An 11,381-nucleotide genomic window follows, 5' to 3' on the forward strand; every position below is an offset into this window, starting at 1 on the left:
TGTGGGGTGTATTTTCATGATTGTTTACCACGTATTACGTACCACAATATTTTGCCACCAGTTGAATTAATAAAACACTAGAACTTGCAAGTGCCATGCATTTAATTATATGGTAGAAGAATATGATAATGACTTGACTTCAAGTTTAGGTTATATAGGTACAAGTAGTGTTTATTTCACGGAAAAATATGTTTATATAAGAGTTTTTAATTTTAGATAAATTCAAGAACAATAATTCATACTGATTTAAAGTGGAGTATTTGAATTCAATCCGAGTATAATAAGACACTTGCTTTAAAAATTTTAATAAGATACTTTATCCGAGTATAATAAGACACTTGCTTTAAAAATTTTAACAAGATACTTTTAAATTTTAAAGTTTAGGTTATAATAAGACATTTTCAATCGGCTTAATTTGCCACCATAATTAATAATAACTCGATGCTCATTTACACTAGTCGCCTACAAATTAAATCACATTTCTCAATTAGTTGTCTTTCACTTCCTAGTGGGTTTACAAAAATGAACAAAATCAGCCAACGTTGAATACTCATCTCGCAACAACGGTTTCACATAATTATTACATTTCTCAACGAATAACAATAACATCAACTAATTAAATTAAGGAGTATGTACTTATTAAGTACGTCCCATTTTTATTAGCTTATTAAGTACCTTTAATAATGCAATCCTACCACGGAAGTCATATTATTCAACAGTCAATGTTAAAAAGTCAACAAAAAATACTCAACAACAAAGTAATAATAAATGGGCACTAACTAATACCTTGTCAAACAAGTGATTCTCCCCATAATATGCCACGGAGTAAAAATCAATTTATGCTAATTACAAAGTAATATAAATGTTTACCAAAAAATGGTCATTAGTCATTATGAACAAGTTAACATACAACCTCAATTTTGAATATTTAATTACTGTAGTAGTTAAAAATTGAGCTATATATGTATCTTATATGCACTCTTTTGAAACAAAACATTATGATGTTAACATTGTTAAGAATAATATGTTAATTAATGGTCAATTAATCAATTTCACGTACGATCGAGAGAGGCATATTATGTAGTACATTTTTAATGGATTATTGACGTACATTGGTGTGATTTTCCCATAATTGTTCATATTCATCAATCATCTTGTTCTTTTTTATTTTCACACTTCCGTTGTTTCATGCTAAAAATCACATGGTTCATACAAGTTGTTGTAGGGGTGAAATTTCGATTTGGTGGTATGATTTATACCGATTTATACCCCAAACCAAACCACAAACCATATTTTTTTTATTTTTTTTTTATTTTTCGAAACCAAACCGCACCATGCATATTAACAAAGATACCAAATCATATTGCTTATTAGATTTGGTTTTTGTGGTTCGGTTTGATTTTAAACCGAATTACTTTCACCCCTAGGTGATACAACAATCCGATGCATTGTCACACGTCGGTGGAGGCTAAACACAAAATTTTAGAAATATTTTAAGGCATTGCTATTCATGTATGTAAAACATGCCATATGTTTGTTGTCTCATGTGAATTAGTGAACAGTCGGATGATTCAATATCCTAAATTCCTAATCACTCTAGTATGTACCTCGACTCACATACACCTATTCAGCGTCAGAAGAATTAAAAGCAAGAAAATTTAAAGCACTATAATTTAAGATTTTATATGAATTTTAATATTTGTATTACATGCCCACCTCATGTACACTCATCAAGGATACAACCTTTCATAAATAAGTAGAGGTACAATTAATGAGCAATGACTTGGAAATTAGACATACATAGTATTTCTCTAACATACATAAACAAGCTTGATTTATGAAAGATATCTTGATCTAATAGGGCTTTGCTACCTAAGCTATAACAAAATCTAATAGTACTATGTAGAGAAATATGCACATAATAATGGTTTGTTATTTTTTTGGATTTTCTATTCAAAAAAAAAAAATTTGGGATTTTGAGTGTTCCATAGTCATTCAGTAGAGAGATACATACATCATAACGTTTTAATACTATTTATAAGTACAAGTAAGTTTTTCAATTAATATTTTAAATTTTATAACAAATTTATACGTCAATCAGTGTTATAATGCAAAAAGAGAACACCTATTTCTTAGATTCAAAACTTTTTTTTTTTCGAATTTGGAACAATAATAAAAAGAGACTACTAATGTTTGTATAATTGAAAGGGGCACTCCTCACTTCACTTAATATATAAATATGGACTGCATCTTTAAAGTGGACCTCCCCAATATGAGAAGAGGTGCTATCATATATACGTGTAGGTGCATATATTAGAATATAAAGCATTAAGGGTATGTTCTCTTACATTGAAATTCAGTTCAGTTCAGTTCAGTTCAGCTCTTAATTTCCTTCTCTTATAAAATATTCATTTCAATTCAGCTCAGTTCAGTTCAGTTCAGTCCAGTTCAGTTCAGCTCAATTCAGTTCAGTTCAGTTCAATTCAGTTCAGCTGAGTTCAGTCAATGAGAACAAGCCCTTAGTGTATAATTTCAAAAAAAAAAAAAAAAAAAAAAATCCATTGATACTTAAGGAATTTCTTGATTGTTAACATATTATATTACAATTTCATGACTAAAGTCGAAAAAATGCAGTAGTTGTTAGGATGAACTTGTTGATTAAAGATATTTTCTTTTTTGTTGGTTATTTGTTTTATTTAGTAGAGGAGAAATATTCTTCTGTTATGCTATGTACTAACTACTACATACATTGCTTAACTCTTAAGTATTATTGTATTAAGATGACCACATTTTTTCTTCATGTATGTGCATTTTTTTAAAAAAAAAAAATAAAAAAATTGGTATTTACTTTAATAAATTACATATCTACCCAATTTGTGTAAGTTTTCTTGCAATAATCAACATAATGTACAAGTATTATTTAAATTTTTAATAGAGAGGAAAAGAAAAGAAAATTGGTATCAATGTATGAAACCATATATACATACTTTAAACAATGGTCCAAATAATTAGAGATTATGAAAAAGGTTTTTCTCTTTCTCTCACATGGCCCTACAAGTATATTACTTTACTTTTTAAATAAGATGAGATTGACCCTGTAACTACCTATAAGTTGTGGTGAAATCTGCTACCTTTCTTTGTCATTTCATATATTTTTTTTCAAATAATATTATTGTTAATGTAAAAATCAATTAGTTACCACGTTGGAGAATTACTCTAAAATAACTTTTTCATATAGGTTTAGCAAATTAAAGCATAATTTAATCCTAAGATTCCACAATATGCTTTGTATGATCCCCTAGTAACCTAATCTCAACTCTCAACAACGTCTATAAATACTCACTACTTACTCTTTGCTAACTCATTGTAGCATTCATAGTGAGTACCACTAATACTTTCAAACTCTATCCATCTCTTTCTAAAGTAGTACCCGCAATTCTTGAGATTTTTGGCATTTGTTAGTTGAATTGAAGTTGCTAACTTTGTCCTCAAAGTACACATACAAATCCATGAATATGGTATAACACCTCTTATCTTGTAATTTTCTTTCCTTTATATATTAGTAGTATCTTTTAAAATACATGCTTTATGAATTGGAATATGTAGTTTGTTATTTTATTGTTGCACCATGAATACGTATGATAAATTACGAGAATCAATTCTAGTCTTTCTTAACCTAAATACAAAATTCATCACTTTTGTGGAAAAATATTATCAAAATGGAAGGTTCTTCTACTTTAATATCGCTACATATCACTAATCAAACATACATTAAAACATAAAACCGAAGTTTCCAAGTATTTTTCATAATCATTATCATCTTGATTGTCACTAATCCGTTTGATTGTCACTTTCAGTTCCTTAGGGTGTTCAAATACCGAACTCAAAACAATATGAATGTAAGCTATTCAAATTATGATGTCTCTATTACATAATTGTCACTCAATAACATCCTTTATTATTGATTGTATCACTCATATAAGTATTATATAGAAATAGTAGAAAATAGGAATCCTCCATCCATTCACTCATTCATTCATTCATTCAATTTTGATATAATATACATAAACATAAAAAAATGTTATAATATGGTGGGGGCAAGAAGAGAACATAGAATGTAGGGTCCATAAAAATGAAGCATTAAAAGAAATACTTATGCTTTTGAAAGTAACTCTAATACAAAGAGCTGGAAAGGAAGAGGTAGTTTCGTCTGTTTGTGGTTCGAACAAATTATAAATTGACTCCACTTCCCCCCTTTCTTTTTACTTGTGTCTTCCAACTCTTTCTCTTATTTCATTTCATTTCATTTCATTTCCCCTGATTTTCTCTCCCCTGTTTCTCTCTCTACTTTTACTTACTACTTCTCTCTCTTAAATTCTTCTTTCCTTTTCTTGTTATTGTTTTTCATTAGAAGAAGCAACAACAACAACAACAACCAGAGAAAATGACTAACCAAAATGTAGTCGTTTCCGATGCAAAATCGAGCATGAAAGTGGCTGTTGCCATCGCTGCTATGTCTAACCAATCACTATTTCCCCCGGCTGTACCGAAGCCCCCGGCTTCGTCTGCCGGGCGTTTTATACGCCGAAAGCCGGTTAAAAAGCTTGAAACTCAAGGCGGTCCAACTAAGATTAATGCTTGGGTTGATTCTATGAGAGCTTCTTCTCCTGCTAAATCTCCCCCTTCTTCTCCTGAACATGATTCTTGGATGGTAATAACATAAAACAAATTTGATTACCATTAATTTTACCTTATTACTATTATTATTATTACGAAATCTAAAATTCTAAAATCGTATGATAATCAGGTGACACACCCATCAGCATTGGAAATGTTCGACGAGATCACGAAAGCATCTAAAGGAAAGAAAATTGTCATGTTTCTTGATTACGATGGTACTCTTTCACCCATTGTTCAAGACCCTGATCGCGCATTCATGTCTGACGAGGTTTGTTTATACCATTACCTCATTTATTACCACCTACCAAACGTGATTGCTATTAAAAATAATACTTGGCTGTGACATTCATTTTCTAATTAATTCAATTGTTTAATTTTTACCAGATGAGAGCCGCGGTGAAGGCAGTGGCAAGATACTTTCCTACTGCTATTGTAAGCGGGCGAGGCAAGGACAAGGTACATTACAAACTTATAATTTTCTATTTTTAGAACATACACTATTAAGTTCAACAAATCGTATATAGTAAATATAAATATATATTTCTTCTCTTGGTCTATGGAACAAAAATATAATTATTTGTTGTACTTTTGTTTTTCGTTAGGTTCACGACTTTGTGAAGCTTAAGGAGTTGTATTACGCGGGTAGCCACGGTATGGACATCGAAGGGCCGGCACACGGTACCAACGATAAATCGGTCGTATGCCAGCCTGCTAGCGAGTTTTTACCAATGATCAATCAAGTGTACAAAAAGTTAGTTGTGAAAACTCAGTTTATCGAAGGTGCTAAAGTTGAAAGTAACAAGTTCTGTTTATCAGTCCATTTTCGCTGCGTTGAAGAGAAGGTATATTTTGTTGTAACTTGTAACGTATCAATAATATTTTTTTTTGGAGTCGAGTCACTTCGGGTTTTTTTGTTACGGTATAGTAATCGTTACTTTGTTCTATAAATTTTCAGAAATGGGCTGAACTTGCTGAGCTAGTGAAAGAAGTTCTTAGTGACTATCCTAAGCTGAAAATGAACTATGGAAGAAAGGTATGTAGAATCTACATAATAATATATTAAATTTCAATATTTATTACATATAAAATTTTTATTATATGATAAAATAAAACTATTCTCATGATATTTATGTTGTTTGACTGAAATTATAGGTACTAGAAATCAAGCCCACCATTAAATGGGACAAAGGCAAGGCACTTGAATTTTTGTTGGAGGCACTTGGTAAGTTTTTGCTACCTTATATTATAAATATATCCTTAACTTTGTTATATATATATATATTTTTTAATTTTTATTTTTATTTTTTAAAAATCTTATATTAACTTTATTTTATTATTTAATTTTTAACAGGTTATGCAAACTCTAAAGATGTTTTACCAATTTACATTGGAGATGATAAAACCGACGAAGATGCATTTAAAGTTCTAAGGAAGAAAAAGCAAGGATTTGGTATACTTGTTTCAAAGTTTCCTAAGGAAACTTCTGCTGCTTATACCCTACAAGACCCCTCTGAGGTAATTAATTTACTATATTATAATCTCGATTATTAATCATAAATTTAGTACTTGTCCCGACTAATCGTACTTAATATATAGTTACTAATTATTGTTTTAAAAACTTGACTTTTTTTTAGGTAATGTGCTTTCTACAACGGATGGTGGAATGGAAGCAAATATCTCAACGCGGTTACTATAGGACTTGATGAAGATAATTAAACAAGAACAATCAACTTCAAACCCCGTAATATTTTTGTTAATGGGGTTGATTGTGTAATTAGTTTTTAATTTTTGTTTACCGCAATGGAATGAATAGAAGTTAAGCAAGTAATAAGTAATATTAGTACGTAGGGAGGGAAAAAAGGGGGAATTTGAAAATCAAATACTCCCCTCGGATTTTGTTGTTAAGTAGTTAAATGTTGGGTCGTAAGTTTCAGGATAACCTATGTAATTATTAATTTTCCATGGTGAATATATTAGTGGAAAATATATATTGCAAATTGGAATCTACATCTACTTTTATAATTATGAGTTTATTGTATATATTCTTGGAGCATAAAGCAACCACAACATTGAACTAGCGAATCCTATACATTCTGTGTACGTTTATTATACATGTAAAAGAAAACCATTGAACTATTGAAGATTGTTGTCTGATAACAAATTCCAAGGAATATGCAAGAGTATCCGAGAAGAAACCATTCTTCTTTGTATATGGAGCTTAATATATTCAAAAAATATTGAACACTTGCCAAAATTCATTATTAATTGATCATAATTAGGTCGTCTTCTCTTTATCTAGCTTATAAATATAAGTTTTTATAAAACTGAGTTTGATCTATCCACTTTCATTTATTCCATTTTGCATATCGAACTGCGTGCAAGTCAACAACTTACTTGTAATCGAATTGGATTTTGACTTGACAATTAATAGTGAAAATTATTTAATTGAATTACATTTTTTTTTTATGATGGAAGAGGATGAAGATCGAACCCCTGACAATAAAAGGAGGGGCAGACGAGAGGTAGGAGCTATCCATCCCTTCGCTCCTTGATCCTTATTTAATAATCAAACTACATATGAAGTGAACTAGTTACTACACGTTTTATACAGTATGATATAACTTTTTCTAATGGAAAATTCCAACATCTTATTTTAAACTCTTCCAATATCTTCATTAGCTCTAAAAAAAACTACCATAAAGATGGTCATTTAAAAATATTTCTTTTTAATGGTCCACTAGTGAATAAATCTTTCACATATCATTGATTCTTTTGTTTGTCTCTCGAGATTGCAATTGACTCGAAAAATTATAAGGAAGCTAATAGAATTAATTATGTTCTTTGTTGAAAATTTGATAAAAAGGTTACCACTTGCACTTAATTGGATATATAGTCCATACAACAAGCGTACCATGTGCAATTTTTACAACACTCTTTATCCGTCTTATAGAAAAGTCACAAAATTCCGAACATCATATGGATTATGAAATTTATCTTTAGTTTTTGAATCATGCCATTTTTTAAGTAAAAAAAGTATAAATAGAATACTTAGATATTTGTCATCTCTATAATGATTCTTTGTTTAGGTAATGTAAATTGCGAATATTAAGATCTTCAATTCACTATTTATTTCCAAACTTCCCATTTAATTAGAATATACAACTTTAGAAGCAATTTGCCATTAGTCAAATAAATATGCTAAAGTCCCTCCTCTCAACTTTTTCTCCCCGACGATTCCCTCCTACAACTTGGGTATGAGATCGGAGGCTAATATATAAACTTTCATACGTGTATTGTAAATAATAATTCAAGTCACTTCAAATCACATAAAAGTCAGCTTCGCAACAAGATAACTTTACATTATCTCTGTTTAATTAATAAACTCGATGCATACAAACAAGACCTATACGGCAAAAACTAATCAAAATTCCAAGCTCTAAAATGTGAAAGCAAAGGTACCATATCTAAAAAGAGAGTGTAAGAGTACCAATTACCAGAGACCATTGATCCATTACACACTTTAATATAAAAAAACCAAGTAAAATCTGATACACTGGGATCAAATTCTGTTTGTTTAATTAAGATAAAATGCAAATAAACTGCAGAATAATTAGAAAAAGATAAAGAGTATCATCTTTATGTATAGTTTAGATATTATGCCATAATAGTAAACTAATACATAAAAGATTATACCACAAAGCATCATAATAATTGCATCCCACCTGAAACTGAAAGAAAGATCAAAAATTAATTTACAAGTGTCACTGTGTCAGTTAGCCACCATTACCTAAAAAAAACAATGTCAGTTTGGCTGCTATACTTAAACTCTATACAAAATTAATACTTTTTAATTATTAATTACTTGATTAATTACATTATTAATGCTTAAATTAAAGGTAAAGAACAGTATTATCAGAGGTAGTGTGTTGTAAGTCTGCTGTACTTGCACTAGAAGCATTTTATTGAGCAACATATGTGAGCCATATTGAACAGTTGTAAAAGTTAATGGAAAAAGAGTCAGAGATATCCAACTTCAATCCAACAATAATCAGACTCTTCATTTTACCTCGAGTACTACACCAGTAAGTAGGATCGATCCTCAATATTGGGGTGTAAACATGACTTGACACACAACAGAGAATTAAATTTTCATAAAGTAGTCGAGTTTAACACTTTAACATATATCATACTTGATACGGAGTATGAGTTATGAAGAGTTCGAGTAGCATAGCAAGTCATTAAGTGGCTCTAGGGAATGTAAGTCAGAGCCAAAGTAAATAACATCATTGTCAAACTTTTCTAGTCATGTAAGGCACACTACCACTTCCCTCAAATGATTCTAATAGCTAGCATTTTCATTTTTTTTTTTTTTCTGGAAGAAGCTTTCCATTATAAGGTAATGATTAAAGGTTTTACATAACGGCTAAGATTTGGAGCTTCTCCAACTTGGAAAAAAAACAATTAGCAAGTGACCTGCTCGCGCCCTATCTTTCCAATGGGCGCGAGCAATTACCACTTCTCTAATGTTGACACTCAAGTGGAAACCTAGTCGTTTTCACTTTATTTGATTGATCAAGGCATTAGAGAATTTTTGTTAGGATGAAGTAAAATGTAGGCGCCTAGCTCATCAGTCAGGAAAAGATCCCATCTAAAAGGGAAGTATGGTGTTCCATAAATAGAATTTGCTGACTACTAAGTCCAAATTACAAGGATAAGTATTGAGATCATAATTCTATTTTTAGAATGCATAAATTTATAAATTTGTATAATAGGCTTGCCAAACAACGTATCAACATCAATCTAACATACTAGCACTAGTTAAGGAAATATAAATTAGATGATACATCGGATGTACACATATGTATGTATTTTTTTTTCAAGAGTGACTTACCTAATCCCGATTGACTTTGTTTTAGTACATCTTATACAAGTACTCATTGTTCATGTACAATGTACTGCGATTTGTACGAGTGATATACATAAATTTTTTTAAAAAAACGCTATCTAGAACGATAGATTATGACAAATAAAAAGTTGATTATGCCTTCCAGGGAAATTTGTCAAGTTCCAACTAACTCATTTCTCCATTTATCTTACTGGATTACATCTGATAAATTTTAGTACCAATAATGGACAAAGTACAAATGTATGAAAGCAAAAAAAGATATCACATTATCCCTGTATATCCATTTTAACTGTCTTTTACACAAATCACTATATGATGGTACAATAACAGATAAAAACAAAAGAGCTTGAGTGGTTCAAGGTTTTTTTTTTTTTTTTTTTTTTTTTTTTTTTTTTGTGACAATAGCAAAACATACATCAAAAGAAAATTACACATAATTCGAAAGGCTAATACGACAATTTTTAGCTATCTCTTCAAGGTTTTAAGGCAAAGGAGTAAGAAAAGCTTTTGCTTCTTTTCTTGAACTTTCTCTTGCACCATTCTCCATAATTTCAAATACTGTATAATCAATAAAATAACTGTGTTACTTGGACTCATGTTGTGCGACGTGTTCAATTATTAAATAAAACAACCTAAAATAATTTATGACATGTTATCATGTCTTTACTCCAAATTGAATGCCGAAATAGGTGTTATGAAAATGTCAATACATAAGTTTGATTGCATGTCGAGGTATAGACATGAGTAACCGAAGTAAAATACATTGTTCGAGTAACGTGGATTAGCATTGTTAGTGAGAAAAAAATGGATTAGCTCGATACATGAAAATTATTAATCACAAGGCCAATTATATGAAGCTAATGGTTAATACTTTGTAACGAAGCAATTGATCCAAGGAATATATGTGAATATATTAGGGAGGTAAAAAGGAGACAAGATTTTATAAGATTTGAGTTGTTAGAAACAAAATGAACATTACGAGGCAATTGCTCCCAATCAAAAATGTATACTTTGTGATTGGGTGCCTAGATTCAACCGATCCCACCTCAAAGGTTGTTAATTGTTGTTTCCAAGTCTAGACTCTAGCTAGATATATAATAGTGGATATTACACAAATTATATTAGTTTTATTAATTAAATAATAATTAACATTAAATAGATTTATATATATAATAATTATTGAAAAAAGGGTAGGTGGTGAAAGGGAAATCCACTAAAAAACATTGAGATGAACAGAAAATTTAAGAAGAAAAATTTAAAAAAATGGTTGAAAGAGGAGTTGGCTTCCACTAGAAAAGAGGAGAGAGAAATAAGAGTTTGATGTGAAGAAGACATAATAGTAGAGTAATGGGGACACCAAAAATAATGCTTCCAATGTCCAAGCCATGAAAATCTATGCCTCTTTTCATTCAGGCGTGTAAAGAAAGAGCTCCACTTAGGCCTTATATCTCCCATCATTGGTGCTCTTATTACTTATATATAATTAAACAATGCTACTCTTTACCCCCAATTATTGGAGGAAATAGTACACTTGTCCTAGCCTAAACCTTGTCATTAAGTCTTATTAAACCTAATATACCAACTCCCTTTTATTTCTCTTCTTACTTAATATACCCTTCTCGTTAAGTATCTGTGTCGGATTTTAGACTAGGGTGTGTACGTGTACGTATGGACATATTATTCTACCTTTTATTTTAGATCATTCAACTACATGTGTTGGATACTCTACATTTAGACGAGCATCTCATTTAGCACCAAAACCTTTGATTATTTTCCCCTACATTGTCGTATGTGA

The 11,381-nt window shown here is 30.4% G+C and overlaps 1 protein-coding gene across 1 annotated transcript; it reads left to right on the top strand.

The window, feature by feature from the left end:
- Positions 1-4,278: 4,278 nt before the first annotated feature.
- LOC145638145 (putative trehalose-phosphate phosphatase D) lies at positions 4,279-6,705 on the top strand. The gene is made up of 8 exons (XM_081689106.1): positions 4,279-4,711; positions 4,808-4,948; positions 5,065-5,136; positions 5,283-5,522; positions 5,636-5,713; positions 5,833-5,902; positions 6,032-6,195; positions 6,315-6,705. The coding sequence occupies exons 1-8, from the start codon at positions 4,445-4,447 to the stop codon at positions 6,381-6,383; spliced, it is 1,101 nt and encodes a 366-aa protein (XP_081545232.1). The 5' UTR covers positions 4,279-4,444; the 3' UTR covers positions 6,384-6,705.
- The last annotated feature ends 4,676 nt before the right edge of the window (positions 6,706-11,381 follow it).

The sequence above is a fragment of the Chenopodium album genome, chromosome 7 (assembly GCF_948465745.1).
Source record: "Chenopodium album chromosome 7, dcCheAlbu1.1, whole genome shotgun sequence".
In the NCBI taxonomy this organism is placed as follows: domain Eukaryota; kingdom Viridiplantae; phylum Streptophyta; class Magnoliopsida; order Caryophyllales; family Amaranthaceae; genus Chenopodium; species Chenopodium album.

Coding starts and splice junctions, on each gene's coding strand:
- LOC145638145 (XM_081689106.1), top strand. CDS start 4,445: ATGACTAACCAAAATGTAGTCGTTTCCGATGCAAAATCGAGCATGAAA. Junction 4,712..4,807: donor CTGAACATGATTCTTGGATG/GTAATAACATAA, acceptor TATGATAATCAG/GTGACACACCCATCAGCATT. Junction 4,949..5,064: donor GCGCATTCATGTCTGACGAG/GTTTGTTTATAC, acceptor AATTTTTACCAG/ATGAGAGCCGCGGTGAAGGC.